The sequence below is a fragment of the Triturus cristatus genome, chromosome 5_1 (assembly GCF_964204655.1).
Source record: "Triturus cristatus chromosome 5_1, aTriCri1.1, whole genome shotgun sequence".
Taxonomy (NCBI): domain Eukaryota; kingdom Metazoa; phylum Chordata; class Amphibia; order Caudata; family Salamandridae; genus Triturus; species Triturus cristatus.
Window position 1 is genome coordinate 224672377 of NC_140587.1, and position 25613 is coordinate 224697989.

Genomic DNA, 25613 nt, shown 5'->3' on the forward strand with positions numbered 1-25613 from the left:
GAGTGCACTGGAGAAAAAAAGGAAAATTCTAAAGTATCGGGATGAGAAAGTCTCCAAGAGTCAATAAGACCTCTAGAGGAGATAGCATTAAAAAAGGACTTTTGCATTTTATTGGGGACATATCTGGTGTGTGATTTGCGATCTAAAAATGGGTCCATTAGTTGGTTACAGTTACCACCCACAATCAAATTATCACTTGCATGAGAGGAAAGAAGCTTAGAAAAATCCCTCCAAAAGGATAAATCAACACCGTTAGGGCCATAAACATTACAGAAGGAAAATTGTGTATTATTAACAGTAACATCTAAAAATAGCCACCTACCACAAGTATCATGGAATTCATTGTGCAACTGAACAGATAATGACTTATGAAACAAAATAAGAACACCATTTTTAGGTCTCGGCTTGGCAGCGCGCATGCGCTGTCTCTCCGAGACTTCAAGTAATTAGTATCAGGGGTGAAACTCCCGGGTACTTTCTCTTGCCGCTTGCCATTTGTTTAGCTGTGGAATTGATCTTCTTAGCAGGCTTATGGTTGGCTGTGAATGCGATAAGTCACTTCCGTTTTATGCGGAAGCAGCACAGCCTAACCACAGTTTTCGTCCGCTTTTGTGTTTTATTTGTGTCCGAGGGGAACTTTTTTTTAGGATTTTTGCCGCCTAGCATGCTCACTTGCATACATAATTAGCATGGAGCTCGTCACGAGCGCCGCGCTGTTATTATACACAATCAGGACGGCGCTCGTCATGATGCAAGTTTATACACACTCCGGTGTATTTTTATATTCATTTAATTATATTTGTTTTTGTATGCGTCCATCGTTTAATATAATTATTGGCACATACTTCACATTTATTAAGTGCCTGCTCTTTTAAATCCTGGCTTGCGCGCAGCAGCTGCTGTACTTTCACCCCGCCCTCTTCCCCCCTTTCCAAGCTGGATTTGTCCAGGCCCCGGAAGCATCAGTTCCTCATACTCCCTGCGGCCATAAAACATGTGGGACTCCTGTGACCCACAGCACTCTTTGCAGTATGTATCGCTAAGTAGGGTAACAGCTTGTTTTTACTGGGAGCCGGTTTTATCAGCAATATCGGCCCCAGTATCAAAAGCGCCAGAGCAGTGTTCAGTTTCCCACCAGCTACCAACTCCTCAGTCCGCCGTAATTGCCAGGGCTGTCTTGCCGTTCCCAGTCCAGCCCTGTTTGTAAGGCTGACACTTGAAACAATAAACGATTAAACTGTATTATTATTAGTGCCCCGTTGCTGGGGTCAGAAGTGTTCATTCTGTAACCCTGGTGGCACCCTCATGGCGCAGCGATCACAATGACGACAACAACACAACACGTATGGAGTGTGCCCAATCAGCCGCTTCTTGGATTGTTAAATATATCGCTTGACATTTTTGGGCGTGGCATTGTTTATGAGAGATTGAAGAAGGGTGTGCAGCTCCTTCCACTCCCTTTCTATCGCTATGAGATGGTACTTACAACGTCTACATCTTGTGCTTGTTTAAAGTGAAGCAGAATGTGTTGATGAAGGCATTGGTTTGTTTGAAACAGCGCCTATCACCTCTTACAGACATCTGGAGCAATGCCCTCCACTTCTGAACACAATGATGTTGCATGCTCACAGGAGGATGCTTATCCAGTAGGAGCGCAAACGCTGAAGTCGACAGATGAATTGTTTCAAGCTGATATCTACAGCTGAGCGTTGTTAATGTGTATTTCTTGTGGGTGGAGAACTTTTTGCGTGTGAAAGGGTCATTGTGAGGGTCAGTGGTCGAGAGGATGCATGGATGAACGAGTGACTGAGTACTTTCATAATTATTGGGTGTGTGGGCACAAGTAAATGGTTGAATAACTGAATGCACTGGTTAATGTTTGTGAATGCATGGATGGATGCTGACAGGGTATACCAATCTGATGGTCTGTACCTCAGATAGTAGTTATGATAATGTCATATGAATGACAGGTACCAATATTATGGTAGTGCAAGCATTACAGCAGGGGATGGCTACCATCATGCCCCCTATATATAGATAAATATAAAGAATTACCCCGTAATGTCATTGTGAACATTTCATCAAGGGTGGGCACCATCCAAGACTGCATATAGCAAGTCAGGAATTAAAACCAGTCGTTTAAGGTATGTATCCTTGCTCTTTTTGTTGCCACCCGGGGCCTCTGAGTATTTCAACTCGCCACGCCCTTCCATTTTCAAGCCAGCTGCTCCCAGGATTACCTAAACCCATGCCACAATCAGTTCACTGAGTTATTTTCGCTTTACTTGATATTAATGTACAGGAAAGAGGCAGACAATGTTCCACAGAATTCGAACTGATTTTAAAATCACATTAAATTGTTTTACCGAGTTTATTTTGTTAAGCCGCAGTCAATATGTTTAGGCGCATCCAAAGGAAGTTCTTCATTTCGCAACTTCCTGAAATTGCCGCCATGATGGGAGATAAAGATAACATAAAAGTATAGAGCTCGCTGCTCCCATGTGGTCCACGACAGAACTCAGCAGACCGGGGAGCACGCAAAAGTAATGTTTACGGTGAAGCACAAACGAAGACAGAAACAGTTTAACCATCTCTGGTTTTTAGCTGGAGGCATTGTTGGATGAATTTGGCCTTTCTCTCAGTAAAACAACAAGCATTTACAATGCAATGGTCTCGGCATTGGTAAAGTTAGAGCTATTGGCATTGCTCATGACATTATTTTTGTTTATGTTTTTGTTTTTAAAACATTTAAAGAAACGGCATTGTCACGAGCAATGCCAATAGCTCTAACTTTAACAATGCCGAGACCGTTGCATTGTAAATGCTTGTTGCTATTTACTGCTGGAGAACAGAATGCCTCTCCAACCCATTGTCTACGCAGCGAGGACAAATCTTGAGAGTTAAGGTGGGTTTCTTGTAACAATACAACATGACATTTCAACCTTGCTAAATGAGATAAGACACGTTGTTTTTTAACAGGGTTGCGAACGCCTTTAACATTCCAAGAAATAACACGAAGACCATTCATTTCTGGAAATAAAGTAAAGATAAGCAGAAAGGAATATGGAATTTAAGACAGAGTAGAGAATGAGAAGTAAACTGAAAATAGAAGTTAAATGAATATGAAACTGAATAAATAGCAAGAAGCAGAGAAATTAAAGCAGGCAACCACCACAAATACGGTGATAAAGATATAAAAGAGAAGAAAAACAAAGAAGTACCACGATCAGAAAAGGAAAAAAAGGAAGTGTGGTGTGTATCAGATAGTGAAGAGGTTGCCAAAAGAATAGAGATGACAGGGATAAAAAGGAATGAGGAAAGGGAGGACAAACAGCAAAAAGGGGGAAGAAGCGAAGAGGAAAAGGGGAAAAATAGAGAGAAGGGTGCAGGGGTACAGAAACCCCCAAAAGGCATCCAAAGGAAGGTGACAAAAAGCCAATAGACTTTAGCCACAGAAAGCAATTGAACAAAAAACATTACTGTGAGAGGGGGGCGACAAAGAACAAAACAGCCGCACTAAAAGGAGCATATAAGAGAACAGACTACCACAGAGATAGAAAAAAACTGAAAGACAAAAGACTATAAATTGGAAAACTAGAACAATATATCAATCAAATAGGACAAGTGAAGGAACTTACCAAACATCTATGGAAAGAAACAGCAACAGAAAGGGGTAAACACTGTAAACAGCAGGATGGGACAAAGGGTGACCTTGACAAGAACACCACAAAGGGGAATCCTGCAAAACAAAAGGAAAAACAAGGAGTGAGCAAAAGAAGTACAGGAACTATCCAACAAATAACAGAATATTTTAGAAGGACAAAGTAGTCATATACTTAAAAAACGAAAAACAACTAGGGTTTGCTCAATTCCATAAGTTCTCCCTTGTGAGTATGAATGAACTTCCGCAAGTCAGCAGGATCCTCAAAACTAAAAGTTCTCTCCTTATAGGTCACTTTGAAAAAACAAGGGTGTTTTAAACCGTAGCGTGCATTCATAGATCTCAAGGCAGGTCTGAGGTCCAAAAATTCCTTTCGACGAGAAGCCGTAGGCTTGGAAACGTCCTGAGTGAAAAAGACCTTGTGCCCAGACCAGATCATTTGCTTATGTTGCTTGGCGGCCTGGAGAATCGTCATAAGATCTGAGTAGAGGAGGAAATATGCTATGATTCCACGAGGTTTAGATGCAGAAGATGTATTCCGAGGCCCCAGACGATGAGCACGTTGTATGTTAAAGTCTGAGGATTTCGGGAGGCCAACAATTTGAAGAACTTGAGATTTTAGGAATTGGATCATATCCGACCCCTCCGAACCTTCCGGAATACCATAAATGCGCAGGTTGTTGCGCCTATTGCGGTTTTCCAAATCCTCCGCTACCTTCTTGAGCTGGCCGACCTCTTTGGTGAGAGTGTCAACTTTAGTAACAACATCCTGTGCATCACTGATCCTCTGTTCCACCTCAGAAAGTCTCGTATCCAAACTAGACCATTTATCATCTAACCTCTGAAGCGTAGCAACAGTGTCTGTCATAAAAGGACGAATAAGGCGCAACTCTTCCATAATATCCTCAAGAGTGAGAGGCAGCGGAGACTTGTTTGGGGAAGGCGGGTCTTTTTTGGTACGCTTGACAGAAGGGTTACTTGAGTCCTTCCTTCCCCCAGTGGAACCACCGTGAGGTTTAGTTGAATGTGCGCCCTCCATACTGATGGTATCGCAACCAATTATGACAAAAACAACCAATGGCGGAATGCAGGCAGGACAGCAGTGATATTGCTTAGTCAGCAGCAAGAGGAGGCGTAGCAAAAGATGAAAGTGCCAGGATACAACACAGCGAAGGGTACTGGGATGCTGGAAACACAACTGGCTCCTTCCAAAGTAATTGCTAGAAGATACAGTCCGAGGAAACCACAAAAGCAGCAAAAGAGACCAACCACTAACAAATACTTGCGCAAAAAGATGGCATAATGTGAACCAACGCAGCCACCACCATAGTGCCACAAGAGAACAACAGGGAACTGACCAAAAGACTCAGTGGCAGCAAAAAAATAGAAGAAAAACGCTGCAGAAAAAACAAAATGGCGGCCGCCATCTGAGGGGAGCAGAGAATGCGCAATTATAGTGACAAAAAGACCGCATTTCGGTCAAAAAGACTTGCCAAAACAGTCTCTGCAGTGTCCCATGACCGAATCCATCCTCGGAGCGAAGCTCCGTTGCATTAATAAGGTGCCTTCACGCTCGAGTCGGCTTTGTTCGAGCGGAGCTCCTCACCCGGCGGCCATCTTGAATCGCCGCGCCGGTCCGTCTCCGCGTTTTAATTTTTTTTATTCATTTTTTTTGTTGCTGTTTTCAAGTCATTTCCAGAAGAATACATGGAAAGCTGTGCAAGTCGATGCTTTAATGTCATACTCCTGGAAGAGTCCTACAACTATTGTTTGTGCTAGTATTACTCACTGTCAGGGCCGGGCTGTCCTGTAGCGGGCACCGGGCGTTTCCCCAGTGGGCCGAAGGCTGGGGAATGGTTTTGTACTAGTGGGGGTTTTTTTTAGGTCTCGCCTAGCGCTGGAGCACGCATGCGAGGCTTATCGTGATCGAGAACATTTCTGTAGCCAAGCCCATCAATATGATTGGCTGGCGTCATCATTTATGTTAACCGCTGGCCTCCGATTGAAAGTGAGGCTTTTTTGATACCGCCCTGGCTCCTTCTGCGACGGCCCATCCGGACTGGATTGTTTGCTTGCGGCGTGACACGGTCTCCTTCATTACTCAGTGTAGGTCCTTTTTTTCATTAAAGTAAAGGCGTGATGGCGACAGCTTGTTTGGAGTGCCAGGGATTTAAATCTCTTGAGTGCAGATGTTCCACAGGACTCCGGGCTTGCGCTGTGAGGAGGCATCCTGCTGAGGTGCCGTCTCACACAGGCCACCGTGTCCCTCTTGTGTCCGATCCATAATGCTGCCGACTCTCACAATTACAGCTCGCACGCTCCTGCACTGAACATGCTGCTGGAAGGATGCCTGGCAACCCGTCATTCACCCACTCTTTCATGGGGAACATTTGCATACATAAACAAACACATGCATTCCTTCGCTAGCAACAGTGGGTGTAATTTTATTTTAATTGATGGTATCGACGTACGTTGTACAGGACCCTGGGGTTTCTGTCCCACTATGTAGTAAGCTGCCCCCCGTACCTCTCGCTGCTACCTATGTTAACCACATTTGATACAGAGCAAAACGAATTAGCCCCATAGGGATATCTCTACGTGTCTACAGCCGACTTGTGCCACAGAACTGCCAATTGTAACCGGCTTGCTGCTTCAAGCACACTAGCCAGAATTATCTCGGTACAGGTTAAAATGAAACTAGGTAGAATAGCTGAAATTAAAGACGGCCTGTCTGGATAGGGCTGTGGATGCAGAGTGGGTGAAAAGCTTAAGTAACATAACTGCATTAGCAAGCAGGCTTTTATGAAGAGGGCGCTGGATGGCTATTTACATTGCACATGTGCCTCCCGGGATCCCACGGCTCGGCTAGCGCAAGGCATGCTGCAAACAGAACAGGTGCTACTCTACCTTGCTCTGTAATACTTAGGGTCTGCTCCGAAGGCAGGAGGAACTCCCTGCAATTTTCCAGGTCCAGCACGGGCGCCTTCTTCCGGCAGTGGTCCGTGATAATGAGCAGTGCCCTCTCAATCAAGTTGGCATTGTCCTCCTTAGTGGCACTCATCGCCCAAAGTGCATCGTTCACCCCCTTCTGCCCCTTGCAACAGAAGCCAGAAGTGCGGGCTCTGAAATTGCGCGCAGCCCCCCTCCAGGCAGGCCAGTCCTTTTCTGCAGACATCCATGCAGTCTCCAGGCATGTGCACTCCGCTTCCACTCTGTGCCGCCCTTGCCTGGCAGTCTGGGGGCACTTTGCGCTCACTGGCTATTCTCTGCAATCCCGGCGCTGCCTTGTGATTTTTCTTGGTTTCTCTGAGATCAGATATCTGTTTACTGCACAGGGGTGGTTCAGACAGAGAGATCCTCCTACTAAATCAGTGTTATAGTCTAATGCTAAATATTAAAGCTGCAGCGCAGCAGAGGCAAAGCATTAACCCCTCGTGCAATTAGCAGTCTCTCAGCTGAAAGGAGGATCTCCCATGCTCATATGCAAATGAGATGCTTTTGTGACCACCCTCCAGACACACTCGGTGCACACCAGGGGAAATGTCACCGACATCAAATATACGAAAGGATGTGACATGAACTTTTACACAGATATATCTCATAGTGTGCCAGCAAGACAGTGTATTGATGGTGTGTCATGGGCACACTGCCCTTTCCTCACAAAAGTACTGACTGCTTTCCTGCAACATTCAGCGCGCCATGCGCGCTTTCACTTTCCAAGCAGCCCTGGATAATGTCTGTCGCTTCTTTGAAATTAAATAGGTCTCGCATTTACAAGAGTTTGAGCTATTGGCATTGTAAAAGACAATGCCTTTTATTTATGTGTTAATTATCGAAACAGATAAATAAAAGGCAGTGTCATTTACAATGCCAATAGCTTAAACTCTCGCAAATGCGAGACCTATTGCACTGCAAATGCTTGTTGTTGCTTGGGGCCAGATTTGCAGCAGGCCCCTCGTAAGAAAAGCGCAGCAGCAATCCTGCCAGCCCCCCCACCCCTCCCCCCCGGAGGCCAGTGGGACATATTTGCCAGGGCTGGTTTGCGATCCCAGTCCGGCCCTAATCACTGTGGAATTGTACCCGAAGTACTATCTTGCTTTGGGAAAGACAAGAGCCTCTGTGCAATTTTCAATTTCTTTTTTCTCGGAGGGAACAATAATATTTTAATGCAAAAAGCATTTCCTCTCCGTAACACGAACATCTGAGGTGTTTAATTCACACCCTGGAAAATCAGTTACTCCAGCCCTTGACAAGATCAATCCTCTGACCATTAGGAGATTGGAAAATTGGTGCAGCAAAGCAGAAAAGGTGGTATACCATAGTCAGGGTTGCCCGAGAACGTGGGAGAAGGTTTGGGGTCAGTAAGAAGCATACAGGGGTTATTGAAACATGCACCTTGAAGAAGTGGGATTGCATGCAAGAGATTTTGTTAGAGTAACCAGTAATGTATGAAGGTTTACTCAATATGGACTGTTGCCCTATTCCTTAGTGAAGATTATTGTACATTATGCATGCAGAACATATTCAAGTATATCTTTTATCAACGCTTATGTATGAAATGGTCCGATTGTACTGAGCTTAAATTGAATAAAAAAGAACAAAACCCTCTGATCATTTGTAGTGTGAGGAAGGCTTAAAGGGACGCTTGGAAAGGCACCCACTTGGTAAGATGAAATCCCTGCTAGAATTCTGCAAACACAGCCCATGAAATTAAAAGCTGCACTAAGTCTTTGACCACAGAAAACAGCTGCTCTGAGGCTGAAATAAAATTAAGCTGAGAGCAGGAAGAATATCGATTATGAGTGTGGGGTGGAAAGGAATGAGCCATGATTTGGTGTGAGGGAACAAAAGTATATTTTCCCCAAGGGGTATGAGAATCCCACTGTAATTTACTGTTGGTGATTTAATTTCTTTTGACATCCAAAACTGTGCTTGGCTGCTCAGTCACCGCAGTCCTGACCGGTGTGCACAGATGTGAATCTGATGAAATGACGCAGCCCTGTTGTCAGCCACACACAGCCCTCCTGGCCCGCTTTGGGCGGTCTGTTATTGCTCAAGACATTTCTAGGTCATCTTCTGCATTGGGCGGGTCTAACTATTGCTCAACTGCTTTCTTCTCTTCTGCTTTGAAGGGTGAAGTGGGCTTGACGGGTCCTGCTGGTCGCGAAGGATCGCCAGGAAAAGACGTAAGTATACTATGCGGAGCCGAAATAGTTCCTGTGTGTTAACTGTATTGGTGTATACTGGCTGACTACTGGGTAAGAAAACTGCAAGCAGGGGAGCTAAGCCGAAGATAGGTAACGAGACAGGACAGGACTCTTGATGAAAGTTTGACTACAGGGCCACCCACTCATGCCTGTGGGAACGTTTGTTCCCCTTGGTTTGAGTAATACCCAACAGCGGCAAGTTTATATATAAAATATCATGTGCATGTAAACCGTATGCCCACAAAAGTAACCACACGTTGGTCACGGTAATGGGGGAGTGACCTCTTTACTAACCTACCCTGACAAAAGCCCAGGACTTCCCACAGGCCAGAAGAATAGGGCTGAAACATGTTGGTGTTATAGGGCATAGGACCATCACATCATTACACCCTCATAGTATTCTAATTGTAACCTTCCCTCCCACCCCACTTATAAAGAATACCTTTGGTGTGGGTGACAAATTTTATCTTTAAAGTTATGCCCCCTTACACATTATCTTCATAAGACCTCCCTAAAACACGGTCGAGCCCACCCTGACCTTTAGGAGTCATGGTGAACCCGATGATGAGCATGCCACTACTAGAGTGAGTGAGGGTTATATAAAGAAAAGGTTTTCTTTTCCCTTCCCACCCCTATAGTGGGTGTGTCATTTTGCGGCGTACGACTGGTCCTATATAAGAATTCAAGGGGTCGTTTTTTGCTCCAGAAGGGATACCTTTTTGTTCTGAAGTATAAAATAGGGAGGTTGTATCCCTTCAACCACCCTCTAGAGGATCGCTCGACCCCTTAAGGGTTGTATGTCTGCACCTCTACCCCTTACATTCTTCTATATGGGTCAGAAAACAAACATGATGAAAACAATGTAAACTCAGTAATCAAATGGCCCGAGTTGCAAATATTTGGTGCACTTATGCAGGGCTTTAAGTGGGATGAAAAAAATGTGGGTGCGAGGGTCTCTAAAAGAGGGCTGGCTAATACAATTGAGGGCATGGCCTAAACACATGAACTACGTTTCTGTGATTTCCATAATGTGCCACCCAACCGCTATTTTGGTGCCTCTCTGAGCTTTATAAACCAACAACTGGCATATATATATAAAGGCAGCAAAGACTATTGGCCTTGTCAATGTTAGCTTTTAAGATAAATGAGTAAGAACAATGATTTTGTTGTACATAATTTATACTGAAAATAAAACTGTTTTAAATCAGAAATCGTGGGATTGTGGATTAAATAATACTTTGGCCTCTGGCGTTTTATACTGGTCTACAGAGTGCCTGAAATGCTCCAATTATGTTGACTCTGCCAGATATGTACACCTTTTGCCTCTTCACATCTCCTCTAGCTATATCTTACACAATTCTCTTCAATACACTGTTTTCACTCTCTCCTGAATGCAGTTGCTCGCATCTCCTTCAACATCACAACCCCTCAAACAGACCTACTCCTCTGTAAGCACTGCATTTTCTTGTACGTCCTCTTTGTGAATAATTCCTTCACACATATTTGCACAGCATCTCAATTGCAACTGGAAAACGTGGCCATTGCACTGTGTGCTCTGCAGAGGGGCCAAGGATTGGATGTCCATATATTCTTAACAGCTTTCTGACACACTCACAGGTACTGTGAGAACCTTGCACTGCCTTCAGCCTCAGCTCCAAAGCTTGTTGCCTGTTGTAAACATCCCGAGGAGACTCAGTTCAAAGTATTTATTGTACAATAGTAATATGCTCCACAAAACAAAACAGAAACACTTTATCCTGGAAACAACAAACACTCTTAGAGAAAATAAGATTTTGTGAACACACAAATTCACAAAAGAAATGTGCTTGTTCATATAAAGTAGATTTATTCATGCATCATGCTTCTTGCCCCACAAGGGTTTGCACTGGTGGGCATGTGCCTAGAGCAGATTCCAGTGCATCCTTAACTTACATAGTGTTGTACAGGAATATGCCCTTGTCGCTCCTTTAGTTCCCCTAGTGCAGTCCTGGCGAATTACAGAATAAGTACCAATGGAAACAAGTGGTGCTTAATTTGTAAAAGAATAAGGGCCAGTGCCCAATGTTTGCTCAGAAGCACGTGGCCAGCACTATCGGCAGGTAGGGTGCCAAATACCAAGGCTCATAGTCTTGTTCCACCTCATGCCTCCTTAACACACCACCAGGCACCCCCTGCATCCCTACTGTCTCCTTTTGTCACGTTTCTCCATCTTTTTATTCTCCCTCCACCATATCTCTACCACCCCATTTGTGTTTTTCTCTCTCATGCTTTGGATCAAAGTCCGTTTAGGACATATGAGTTCCAGTAGGCACCACCTGAAACCCCCAGCTCAAATTAAGCACTGGAAACAGGAGACAGAAGTGTTCCCTATCATGTGCTTCATGAATAGTGGGGTACCCATTTACATTCCTTGTTCATCTACATTGTGGTTGGAAATGTAAATTAAGCATTGACATGAGCAAACCATTTATGGCCTGTAGGTGCTAAGTCTGATTCTATTAGTTGAAGTTAGTATGAGGGTGAGAGCCTCCTTGACGTCAGCAGGCCTGTCCCCTCGGCCACATGGCCAGGGTGCCTATGTATATAAGCGCTTTGTTATCCATAGAGGGCTGGGCTAGAAAGGCAAGCATAGCACCCGACAAATTGGCCGCTGGGCCCATTTCTAAACCAGGACTTGTTGCCCAATGTAGGTGCACCTTTTAGCCCCATTGTAAATAGAGAATGTGTGCCACATTGCAGTAGGAAATGTATGCAAATCATACACGTACATCTACGATGTATTGATTTCCTTTTGACTAAACGTTTATGAATAGAAAATGTATATGGATATACACAAGTGAGACATTCACATCGAACGTTTTCTTCTAAAATGCAGTAGGTACTTATAATTTTATATTTTGGACAAACTAAAATGCAAACAAACAGAGCATCTATGAATCCTAGATTCTTATCAACATTTTGGGTCAATTTCCAATTTCTTTAAAGATTCATAACATTTCTACAAGTACATCTTTGAACTATCATAAAATTGTAGAAGTCTAAGCACATTCTTACAACCTTACATTTACTCCTGTGGACTGCCTGCAGTGTGCACAATTCACAGGCGTAAGTTTGACAGAAGTATATACATTTGCCCATACAACTTTAACAAAAATGTATTTCTAAAGATGGAATTCCTTTTTGAGTGTTATAAAATGCTTCCCAGTAAACTCAAGGATAATATGGTGGTGTCTGTTCCACTGAACATTTATATCAACCTTTCTAGGACTACAGTTGCATATACATGTTAACTGGGAAAATGTATTAGGAGCAATGCTGGAAAAGACGGGGATCCAGCGGGATCTCGTCTCCAGCAGGACCCCGGCTCCAGCTGCTATTGGGATGCGGCATCCCAATGATATGTGTTGTGCTTCAGTGCAATTTTCCGACATTCAGCAGGAGACTTCCCAGCCGCAGCAGCACTGTATGTGTCTTGCCTTCAGGGTAGCAACCTTCCGGTGTTGAGGGATGCCTCTTATTTTCATTGCATCTGGATGCAACACAAATGTCTTACTTAAAGGGCCATCTGCACTCCTTTTGTTCAAGTCTCATCCTGGCTGAGAGCTAGGTGAGCACAACAACTAGCAACAGAAGATCGCATAAAAATTGTGCAAATTTTCACTGCAGATTTTTGATTTGTGTCATAAATGTCATCAAATCCTGGATTTTGGAGAATTCAAACCATAAAAGGAGGTGTGGTTGGATTTGTCTCTTACTGTTACATAATTGTGAATATAGTCGAAAATCTTCCACCCTTAGAATTTCATAACTAATTATTTTTTGTAAATTTCTAGGGCGAGCAGGGTCCTCCTGGGCCACAAGGCCCCCGCGGCATTCGAGGGCAGACGGTAAGTTTCCTGCATTCATTTATTGTTTGGGGGGTGGCTAGTAATACCTATTTTGCAATCTAAATCACACATCCTGATCAGCTAAAAACTGGTTAATTTGCATTGGGCCCACTTCATCAGGTAAGATTGCCCGATTGATGATCACACACTGTAAAATGAAAATATAGTATGCAGTATTCAGAAGGTATTGGGGCCGTTCTACTGTGCCGGATGTAGGTAGACTAGTATAATCTGAATTAGAGATATCATTGGAAGGGTTTAGGAATTGTGCTTACCTATACACACACAGTCTGGTTGTGGCCCTTGGAGAATGTATGACTTAAGGGAGACTAGTAGGGTTGTTCTAGTGTTCTGATGCCTTTCTTTTATTTTCGAATCGCTTCCCAAACACTGAATGGAGATTTGGGACGTTTCCTTTAATGCAAGTCAGACAAAGCATTTATTGCTGAAACATAGCTGAATAGCCATTCTATGCCGGATTTGACACTGGCTACACCAGCTGGATTCTGGGTGTTAAAATATGAACGTGTTGGGAGATAAAGTGGGGTGTTGCAATCTCTTATAGAGGGGCTTACGAGTCTGTGAAAGTGAACAACTCCCCTGTGGGGGACTGCCACATTTAAAATTTTTCAGACATTTGAATTTTTTCGCTCAATAAAATGGTCAAACTGGGAGGTGTTATTCTATACAGACTCCACGGTCATAACTGGGGGGCATATGTACAAGCTCCTTGCACCTCTTTGGACCGCCATTGCATCACTTTTTTGGACGCAATGGCGGCGCTGCATCTGCTCCATATTTACATGGATGCAGATGAGTCACTTTTCTACAGGCTGTGTTGGTTTTCACCTGCATGAAAATGGCCTGCGCCGCCTTAGATTTTAATTTATGCAAGGTAGGCGTTCCGCCAGAAATGCCTATCTTGAAAAAGCTGCAATGGTATTTATTACTTTTTCTGTTTATGGCGCAGCCTTTAGCAGCACTGCCAATGCATCACAATCCCTACGACTGCTAAACCCAGGCATAGGGATGACACATTGGCTGTACCCAACGGACCACACCAGCTGCAGTGACTTGATTGCAATCTGCAATCAAGTCATGAGGTAAATGGGTCACATAAGGTAAGTATATGCACATAATGTCACAATGTGTGACATTATGGGGTGATGTCACACATACAAATGGGCACTAGGCCCACTTGTATGCGTCACATCCAGGACCAATATGTTTGAGTGCAAAGTGACTTCGTCACCTTTTTACACTCCAACACATTGATCCCCATTCAGTAGTTGATGCGTCAGTTAAAACTGATGCATCGTCTCTAATTTTGACGTCTTGCTGGAGTTGCATCAGTTTTCATGCCAACTCCAGCAATGCGCCAAAAAACCCTACATCATGGTGCGCCGTATTGTAAATATGGCGTATCCTTGGTGGCGCAAGAGTTTCTCCCGCAGACGCAAAAAAACTGACGCATCGCTGCTTTAATGCAGCGATGCGTCACTTCTTGTATATCTGCCCCTCAGTTTGCAGCGAACTGACGTGCTGTCCCCATTTCTCCTTATCGTGGATTTTAACCTTTACTTTGAGGACCATCAGATTCTCTGAGTAGGACATTGGAGAATGAGATGCAGATTTTGACGTTAAAGCAGTAGATATTGGGTCCAACAAATAAGGTTGGGCACACTCTTGTTCTACTATTAACAAATTTAAATAAGGTGATGACTTAATGAATTGATCCCATCATTTGGTCGGATCATTTTTAAGTGAATTGCACTTTTTCTTTATTAAGTGGTGTGCCAGGCACCAGAGCATTCCTTCCGTTTTACAGAGATCTTGGAGGACAGTAAATCCTGCTCTTTTTATTAGCAATTTTAGCCCCCCTATAATTAGGGAGGTTAACTCAGTGGAAACCTCAGATAAGAAGCTCACAAATGCAAGGACTTTAACATTTGATATTTGTGCCCCTGTAAAGGGGAGTAATCCTTTAAGTAGACCATTATCTGAGAAGTTGTACTCAAATGAGTTAAAGAAAATAAAAATGGCATTGTAACTTTCTTGAGCCTAAGTCGCCGCACGCTAAGCATGTAGAGGATGAGGAGATCTATAAAAATGCACTCAAAGCCTATCATAAACAACTTAGACAAGTTAGGAGGCAATAGTTTCTAAGAAGACTAGTGGAGAATAGTGGATCATCTAGGGAACTATTGAAAATAGTTAAAGAATTAGCTCATCCAGTTGTTCTGGAGTCAGAGTTTCGGGCCCTTCTAGTGAGGAACTGGCTGTGTTCTTTAATAACAAAATTGAGATTCTGCTTTTGGAGATCAATTCCCGCTGAGTGAGGAACGTTTAAAAAATGTTAGACCTCAGCCGGGAGCTGCCTCCAACTGGGATAGATTTGCTGAACTAACAGTGGAGATGGTGGGCGCTTGTTCATGTTATATTTTCACTCTCCTGGCCCCTATCCTTAGTCCGTATGTAACATCGCTCTTGAATAAATCTTTGAAGGAGGCTGAGTTTCCCGCAGCCTGGAAACAGGCTTTGGTTTTGCCGTTGATGAAGAAAGCTGGTTTAGATGCCCCCATACTGTCCAACTATTGCCCTATTTCATTGTTACCTTACCTGGCAAAGGTGTTGGAAAGATTTGTCAACATCCAACTAACTCAGTATTTGGAGGGTATTAACTTGCAGGACCATTCTCAAACTTGGTTCAGAGATAAAAACAGGACGCATTCTACTTGATTGGCGGTGTTGGACAGTATTAGGTCTTTAGTGGATCAGGGCAGATCAGCAGCCCTGATCCTTTTAGATGTGCCTGTGGTTTTCAACACCATGTCTCACCACCTTTTGTTTCAGAGGCTGCTTGAAATTGGTCTGCATTCCTCTACCTTGCAGTGCTTGTTTTTACATAAAAGATCGCATTCGGTCCAGCTGCCCCCTTTTAAATCAAGCCCCTTGAGACTGCATTTGGCACCTTTGGCACCTTTGGTGGATGTTGTCAAGATGAGGGGCTTTGACATCTTCATGTATGCTGATGATACTCAGTTGATTAATTCCATCAATGATAAGTACTCTGAAACACAGAGGAATTTAGTTAGTTGTCTTTCAGAAGTAGCAGGGTGGTTTCAGGCACTTTGTTTAAAACTTAATGCACACAAAACAGAAATCTTGCTTTTTAGTGAGGCCTGCAAGATCTGAAATGATTCTTGGTAGCCTTCGTTGGTAGGTCCCCTACCCAGGCATGAAAGTATGGCATAGAATTTGTGTTTTTAATTGAGGATTCTCTTTAAATGCAGGAACAGGTGAATACAGTGTGCAGGAGCTTTTTGGGCTTCTGCACAGTCTTCGCAGGATATTTTGGCAGATCCCAGTGACATGGTAAAGTATTATTGTTCAAGCTTTGATTATGAATAGGCTAGACTCCGGGAACTCGCTTTGTGTGAGCATGCCGGATTATTTGCTCACGTCTTTTCAGTCTTTTCGGAATGTGGTGCTGATAGCCTGATAGAAAGCCCGAGATGCAGCAGATATAACCCTAGAGAAGGAGGATGAGATAATGGAGAATGATGTGGAGCTGGACCAGGATTCACTGGGGAATCTAGAACTGCCTGTGGGGCAGGGAGCAAATGGAGTGGAGGATTCCCCCAGGGCTGGAAGCCGTATATCATCAAGAGACCTGTCCCCAGAGGAGCTGGAGGACAGGAGGGAGGAGAGAAATGTTATTTGGAGCTGGCTAAGCTCAAACTGGAGAAGGAGATGTCTGAGAGTGCCTTAGAGGAGAACAATCTGGCCATGGAAGAGGAGAAGAAAACAAGGTTAGTCATGGAGAGGTAAAAACTGGCCATGGAAGAGAGGCTTGCTCTGAAGCGCATGACTTATGAGAGGAGCCAGAAGGAACTGGACTTAAAAGCCAAGCAAATAGACACCAGTGGTGGCAGAAATTCTTCAGTGCCCTCTGACAGTAGGGTCCACCTACCCAAGGGTTTGATGTTTGACTTTGTGGCAGGAGACTACATCAACAGATAGTTTGAGGCCTAGAAGATTGCTTTACAGATGTACAAGGACCCAGAGGAGGTTTGGGGAGCTAATCTGTGTGGTCTGACCCCAGAGGTACGGACAGAAATTCAGGGACAGTCAGAATATATTCCAAGAGTCCTGGGTGCATTGTGTGAATTCCTTTTTTGTAAAGCACTAGATGGTTGGATGAAGTGCAGTGAGGTAAATGATTAATAGGGGCTGTATAATTTAATTGCACAAGAGCACCTGTTCAGTCTTTGCTTTCCAGATCTGGGGCAACACCTTGTTGATAGTAAGCTCAGTGACACCAGGGAGCTTGCTAAGGAGGCGGACAGCTGTATCTGGACTAGGGTCTACAAGATGGTATCTAGGGGATCACCACAAGGATGGGAAAGGTCCTTACTGGAAGAAGGGGGGGGGGCAGAAATTAAAGCAAGGAGTCCCCCTAAAAGGCCACAAACTAGTTATTTGGGACAGGGCACCCACGCCCCTACTGGGAAGAAGAAGTTGTTCCCTGACAGGAGGTCTACAAGGAAGGCACCCTAGGAGTGCTTTGATTGTCAGAAGGATGGGCATTTCAAGGGAGATGCCAAGTGTTCCAAGCGGACACAGCCCTCCACCGTTGGGCAGTCAGTGGGGTTGACTAGTGTAGTGTTTGGGGAGGAGATGGTCCTAGATGGTTTTGGGGACAGTGTAGAGGTTTACCTAGGGTCCCTCGGTGGTGTAGAGATGGTGCAGAGAACCCATATGCCTGACAATACTAGGAAGTGCAAGCAGTGGTTTTCAAGATTAATGGGTAGCGGGTGGGGGCTCTGAGCAGGTAGTCCTTAATGTGTTCCACCAAGTTGTTGCAGCTGACAACTGGGAGAGTCACTTCCAGTGGTGCTGGATCCCTTTGAATCGGAAGGGGGGATCTCAGAATCTTAGAGGGTAGTAGTGAGTGCATCCATGCCTTTGGATTGGCTGCTTGGTAATGATTACAAGCATGCCACCTGGAAGGAGGTGGAGCTCAGGTCCCATGTGGAGATGTTAGGGCTGCCTGAGTGGGTGTGCTTCACCACACGTTCCATGGGAGCCCAACTGGCTGATTAAGAGGACCTGAAGAGTAGCCACGGTGCCCGCCAAAAAGAGTAAGGGCAAGGTGCGTCGGACCCCACTTCTGAGACTCCAAGGGTCCAGGAGGAGGCTGAACTTGAGAGGGATTCACCATGACCTACAGGGGAGGATGTAGCTAAACTGGGAAACCTGCCAGAGCCATTCAACTGGCAGCAGGAAGGTATACACACCAGGGAGGAGTTCTGCAAGGAGCAGAGTAAATGTCCTTCTTTTGTGGGTCTGTGGCAGCAGGCTGAGACCCAGGCAGCTGGTGACGCCTCTGGCAAGCTACTGGGAGAATGGTCTCCTGCATAGTGAGCCTAAGTCTCCAGAGCCTGGTGCAACACTTGTGTTGGTGGTCCCACAGTGCTAGAGGACCTTCCTACTGGATCTGGCTCATGGCTCATGATGTGCCACTGTCAGTTCATTTGGGACAGGACAAGTCCTTTGACAGGCTTATCACCCACTAATATTCGCCTCAAATGAGGGAAGTGCAAGGCCCCTCTACAACCTTTTCCTTTCATTGCAGGCCCTTTGAGTGGATAGGCATCGAAATTGTTAGGTCTCTGGACCTTAAGACATCCATGGGCAACAGATCTTTTCTTGTCAGGGTGGACCTGGCCACCCTGTATTGGCCTGTAATTTTCAAGTTCATATTTACTGCCCTTTTTGTGGATAAGGGCAATTTCAGCCCCTTTCCACGTTCCCGGTATTGGAGCACCAACTGATATTGCGTTTTTGTCATGTTTGAATAAGTCAGCATGGAGTCTGTCTAATCCCGGTGCTTTTACAGGTTTGATGGAATCTATAGCGTACTTGGTTTCTTGCAGTGAGAAGGCGATCACCCCGCTAGCTCCCTCTGTATTAACAGGCCGTCTTTCTCCGCTCAGGGCTACAATGGGCTGAAAACTGGAGTACAAGTCAGTGAAGTGGTCGGTCCAAACCGCCGAGTCTAAATAGTGCTCTGTCCTTCGTACCTGGTCCTTCCCCCACATGCAATAATTTTCCAGAACTCTGCCGAATTGTTAGTTTTTGCTGCCTCCAAAAGATCAAGCCATCTATTTTCCTCCCAATTCATCTTGGTGGTAACCAATACTTTCCGATAACCATCCCTGGCGCTCCTTACTGAATCTGCACTTCCCTGCTTTATTGATTCAAGTAGAACTGTCTTAGATCTTCTACATTCAGTTGTATACCATGGGTTTGCCCTTAGTCTCGCCTTAGGGTTGGGTTTCGGGTTCTTCCCATATTTTTAGTGAGGAGGGGCTCTAACTTGGAGGCCAGGGCAGTGTGCATAGATGTTACGGGCAAATCACTTATCTCTAGGTGTGCACCCACTACTTCTGCAAAAGTATTGTAAATACTATTCATGAGCTCTATGCTACCTGTGATCTTAGGACACCTGATGGATCTTCGGTTATTCCCTACTAAGGGGTGCACATTCTGCATGCAAATATTTGATTGATCATCCCTTACTAATTACGTCCAAACATAATGGTCGATGGTCGCTGTCATCCCTCATCTCTATTTTCAAGCTCACTATTCTGCTCCAGCTGTGGATGCTATGCATTATATAATGGATTCTTGACTGTGTACTGCCGAGCTTGAAAGTATTAAGAGAGGCAGTTTCGTCCCTGTTGTTAAGTACCCTTCCATTGCATGCCCTTAGACGGTGTTCTACAGTAAACTGTGCTATCTGTAGTACTGCATTAGTGCAGGGTTTAAATGGCCCAGCCACTAATTGAGGCAAGCTTAAGGCCGTATCCTCTTCTGTGGCATTTTCTAATCCGTTTTGTTGCTCATAGGCACAGTTGAAGTCCCCACATACAATCACGGTGTCACTAGGGTCTACAAGATCCAGGAAGCTACCTAGTGTGTTGATAATCTCAGAATTTTGTTTGCCTAATTTGTCTATTATAGACGTTAAACAAATACAGTTTTCCATTGTTATCATTTAGATACATTGTCAGCATGTCTGGGGAATCTATAGTAAAATGTATAGATCGCATCCCCAATGTTATTTTAATCCATATTACAAGGCCCCTGATGGTGTCCCTCTCTGCATGGGAATTGTGTTCTTATAAAATGTTTTGTAACCTAATTTATGTGGAGGTGTAAGTAACCATGTCTCCTGGAAAAGACAGATGTCAAATTTGTCTATGTAGCTATGCCAATCGGGGTCTTCAAGCTTTTGTTTTAGGCCAGCTATGTTCCAGGATACTATAGCTATACGTGTTTGCCCTATCTCAGTATTTTTTATGTGTTGGGATATTAAGATCTATAGGTGGACTCGCGCCCTCGCGTCGTGGAATCCCCTCCAGCTCATTTAAATCATTTAGATCACTGGCAACACTCCTTGTGCCTATAACAGTTTGGGGACCACTGGCGTGTGATTTAGTTACTATTCGTAGGAGTTCTCTACTCAGTCTAGTATCACTCTGAATTGGGGGAGGGGGCTGAGATCTGGTGTATCGATGAATTTCCTCTAGAAGTCAATCATTCTGTTCTAGCTTAGATCTACTAGGTCTTCTATCTTGCAATAATAGTGGCTGGGGAGACCTGTGGGGGATAGAGCGTTTAAATTGAATTGACGAAGAGTCAGGGGAACAAGTACGAAATTCCAGAGTGAGTAGATTGTCGACCAATTTTGGTCCTATTAGTGTCAACTCAATACAATCTACTGATTGTCCTGGTAATATACAGCTGCGCGCCCTGATAATATCCTCTCGGATTATCGAGCGACAGCCCCTGATATGGCAGATCCAATAGATCGTTTTGTTAATGAAAGAGTTTTTCCCCTCTGGCCCCTGACTTGTGCCTAGTTTTGGGACATTTGCCATGATGATTTTGTTTGCTAACGACAAACGAGGGCGAGGTGTATATACTGGGTAATTCCTACTGTAGTGAGATGGCAACTGATTTTGAGACAGAATGCGGGTCCTCTGGTAGTTAAGTGTATCATGCGCACCTGCTCGTGTAAGTGGGCGGTTAGCGGAATTCCCGTTAAGATCAGAGAATATTTGATTAGGGTGAGCAGCGACTGCTGGCGGTGGTTGTGGATGCTGATGATTACGAATTGTCCCCTGAGTGGTATTTACTTTGTGTGGCTGAAAGTGGTTGCTCATGCCTTGTGATGCCACTTGCGATCGCCCTGCTATAGCGCATGACTCTCGTGTAGCCGGAAGTGTGGGAGGAGGACTAGGTTGGTATAATGATTTAACTAATGTGGTGAGTCCCTCGATCATCACTCTCAGGGACCCTACTTCAACCCTCAGGTCCTTGACAATCTGATGGGTACTTGAGTTCACTGATTTTACATTGGGAGCAACAGTTGTCAACTCTATTGATTTGGGACAATGTTGGTATTGATCTTCCATTAAAAACATAAACAGCAAAAGGCGCACCACATCCTCAAATTTAAATCATATCAAATTAGTCCATGTACATCAAATTTTTCTTTTCCAAATTGATCTTCTTTATTATTCATTTGTTAAAATGACATTTAAGAACAGCCAAAGCAGCCGACGCGTTTCGTCCAACTTGGGACTTCTTCAGGGCGTAAGAAACAATGCATCTGTTTGTGTAATTCTTTCTTGAAATTTCTGGAATGTCATTCAAAATCAATAAATGGTATAAAGAATATGTTGAATAGGATAACGGTCTAATTCCGACAAATGGCGAATGATGGTCCCGTCTTGTTATCAGTAATAGAACATCAGATCAAAAGTTTATCCAATGATAAGGATCCTGGACGGGACCTAATCCTCTGGCATTCCGGAATGCCAGAGGATTAGGTCCCGTCCAGGATTTGAAATATGCGGAATCGGGCATTTTAAAGACTCGGACTCCTATCCTTATCATTGGATAAACTTTTGACCGTTATCCTATTCAACATATTCTTTATACCATTTATTGATTTTGAATGACATTCCAGAAATTTCAAGAAAGAATTACACAAACAGATGCATTGTTTCTTACGCCCTGAAGAAGTCCCAAGTTGGACGAAACGCGTCGGCTGCTTTGGCTGTTCTTAAATGTCATTTTAACAAATGAATAATAAAGAAGATCAATTTGGAAAAGAAAAATTTGATGTACATGGACTAATTTGATATGATTTAAATTTGAGGATGTGGTGCGCCTTTTGCTGTTTATGTTTCATTTTGCCCCAGTATTTGGGGAGGTATTGTGTTAGCGGGTACCAGTCAAGAGCGCACACACAGGGTGAATTTGAACTTGTCACCTACTAATACAAGGGGTAATTGATAATCCGGTGCTGTCCTAGAGGGTTACCGCTGACCTTGCTCTTTCTGACTCATTGATCTTCCATTACTTTATCAGATAGGGCCATTAGAGGAATAAACCTATTTGTGCAAAGAACGCTAGGTTCCAGCTGTGGTGATATGCTGTGAGAAATGTTAAGCGGACTGCTATTATTCTCTATGGTATCTTGCCTAAGGGAGGCTGTTTTGGAGGGATTAATTAGCATAGTTGTAAGAGTCGCTTGGGTATGATGTACAATTACTGGAGGTGTTAGTAGTGTTGTACTTTGTTTTGAAGTGCTCGCTTTACTTTGTTTACTGAAGTAAGTGGAAATCTTTCTAGTACCCTTGGATGCTACTTCGTTTTCGTTCGCTAGCATGGATTCCACCTCTTCAATTAAATCATCAATCGCTGCCAATGCGCAATTATCTGCTGCAGATGTGACTGTTTTGCTGGTCTTTGCTATCTTTTTCCTCCCAGCGGCTGTCTCTATTGCCTTTCTTTTCCCCATTATACTACCAGAAGCCCCTCAAACTTTCTGTTAGGATGATTTCCTAGGGTTGGGAAGAACTATCAGCCTTTGCAGCCTCTACAGCAGCCACAGGGCAGATATATATTGAAGTGCAACAACTATATAACAAATGTATTGTCTTTACAGAGTCCTTAGACAAGATAACAAGGTCCAAGTCTCGGTAGTTAGTACCAGCCTAGTGGGAAGAAATTCAGATATCTTTCAAAGCAATTTTTTCTACATACGTATAAGCTTCTGGATAATCATCATAACCATTATAGAAGGATTAGGCTAAGTCAATATATGCTGCAATGTGTCCTTTGTTAAACGCATACAAATTAAGACATATGTTGCATGTACTGGCTGCTCGAAAGAGTGTTCCAATAAAATCAAGCTGGAGTCAGTAAGTTCCAAATCTGTAGCTCGCTGCTAGTGATCTCAAAATGGGTAGTACAGTTGGGAAGTAATGACTAATCCACCTTGCAAAGTTCCAAAAGGATAATATAAATGAAACGTTCTTACCCAATGGCACCGTTTACTTATGTGCTGTAACAGCCAAGGGGGGTGGCCCTGCCCTGCCTCTGTCTGCATCTGACAGGCGTAGACGGGCCAGCCCTTGGTCCGGGCATGCCCACGCGCGTCCCGCGCTGCGGGAGCCCCTCTGTCCTTTTAAAGCGCCTCCAGGTGTGCAAAAATGCGGTGGTGGTGGCGGCAAGAGCCGCGAAGAAGGCCGAAGCAAAGTGGTGGTGCTGCAACGGGCGTAATATTATAGTTGTGAAATACGCCCTGCATAATGCTCAGTTGTACCTGTGTGTTCCAAAATGTATTATACTTTCATGGATTTTCTTCCTCACAATTGAGAGATGATCCATTCCTGTTTTTCACAGAATTAGTTTACAAATTGGCTTCTCCTTCACTTTGTAGCAAAATATTGATTAGGAAATGGAATTTGCAGGCATTAGCAGTGAAGACTATCTTAAGAGGCAAGTTGGAGAACGGTATGTGTTTTAGTGCATAAGCTGAAGACTTTATAATATAATGATCTGGTTTTAATGCGACCTTCAATGTTTGATTTAAAACCATGTGATTCTGGGATTAATCTCCTAATGCCTATAATTGTGAACTTGTGTTAAATGTGATACGGTTCTAAATATGTGAAATGTTTTGTTGTGAAAATCAAAACAATAGTAAATCTTAAATGTGTATACAAGATGCCTCTCAATATCTCCATTACTGTACAACTCTTTATTATTAGTCAGCTAGTTCAGTGCTACTACATATTCATTAAATGTAATACAGTGCGCTATAAATATAGCAGAAGGAAATTAGAATATGTATTCATATGTATTGCTTTTTTTCCAGGGCAAAAATGGACCAACAGGTGCTCCGGGAAACGCTGGTGCTCCTGGTATACAGGTGTGTACACTTCCATCAATATTTGTAAATAGGCACATTGATTTCACATGTAGATTTTGATTCTAAGTAGGGAGGAAATAGGTAGTGTAGTAAAGCTCCCAGTAAAAATTGATACTCCTGGTGTGGTGTTTAATCTGTGCCTTCTGTTCACTTCCTCACCTTAAAAGGAGACATACCATGAAGATTCAGTATTTACCACACTTAAAAGTACATGATTTTGCTTTTTACTGGGCTTGTTCCCATGTTTCACCTAGCAAAGTCTGTCAGGGCAAAACATTAAATGTGATAATTATTACATACCTTGGACCTGAGTTTTAGCCTTTACTCAGAATCAGGGCCATAGTTGGAAAACATAAAGCTGTATGGATTGATTTTGTGATGTAAGTAAGATATGATACTTTGGCTTCATATTTTGTCTATTAAATTGTGCATTTCTGAAAAAAAGAAACTAAAGGGTAGCATTTATCTTACTAAGTGATTGTATATACAATAAAAACATTAGCCATATAGTTGCATTACTAAAAGTAGGTGGGGCTAGAATACATATCCTTTTGCCAAAAAGACTGGTTTTCAGAACCACCCTCTTGTCATCAACCAAGTATCTTCAGGTGCCTGTGTAGTTTCCTATGCTGCACCCAAGCCAAGAAGAGCATTTAGCATGATGTTAGCATGATGTTGCACCAGATGTACAAACCCATATTTACACAAACCAGGTTGAGCAGAAAATTGCCTTTTAATCTGCAAACCTTTTTTTATATTGACATTGAAAAATTGCGTGGAGAAAAGAGGTACATTTATTTAATTCTTTCTCCCTTGGTGGGAGCACCAAATTGCCCTCCTAAATTTCTCTTTAAAATTACTTCTATTGGAGTTATATGGATGTAATGGTACTCTTCCATAACAAAAAAGTATGTCCACTTAAAGCACTAGGAACCAGAGTTTCAAATACGTCAGGAATTGTAAGAAATATACAATGGGGGCCTCCATTTGTATTCACCTATCATGTGCAAACTTCCACCACTGTGTTCATAGCAGTTTCCATGCCTTTGGAAGATTACACACTAGATAAAAGATGGCGATTAATAAAAGTGCTGTGTGGTAGTTTTAGTTATAAACCGAAGGGCTGCTGCAAAGTCTGAAGCTGAGTAGAAAGTTTCAATTAAGAGAACATTTCTAGGTTTAGGAATCTAGAGTTATCCACGTGAATCTGTCACAATATTTTGGGAAAGTCCCAGAGAAATTAAGATATGTTTGATAATTTGTGGTGGATGTGTCACAATTCCTGAGATGAAAATGGAAGATAAGAGAATCTGTTAAGGAAAAGGCTTTGGAGAGCTAGACATATGAGCATGGAGTGAAACTGCATTGAATGTTTTGTATTTTTTGGTTTGGGGTATTAGGTTATATTATTGATACATCTTTGAAAGGACTAAGCAAAGATCATGAAATGTAAGGGTCTTTTCAGTTCTGTATTGATCTAGTTTGAAAGGTGAGTTTAGTTTTTGTAGAGTATATAAGGTATATAGAGTACAAAGTTAAGGTTAGCCCATGTGGACATGTGT

General features: G+C 43.4%; 1 protein-coding gene across 1 annotated transcript in view; it reads left to right on the forward strand.

Moving 5' to 3' along the window:
* The window catches only part of COL22A1 (collagen type XXII alpha 1 chain), a 1010593-nt gene that overhangs the window by 925262 nt on the left and 59718 nt on the right, over positions 1-25613 (forward strand). Inside the window, exons 55-57 of the mRNA XM_085604869.1 lie at positions 8794-8847; positions 12702-12755; positions 23998-24051. Coding sequence (XP_085460995.1) covers positions 8794-8847; positions 12702-12755; positions 23998-24051 — 162 coding nt within the window. The remainder of the gene's footprint in view (positions 1-8793; positions 8848-12701; positions 12756-23997; positions 24052-25613) is intronic.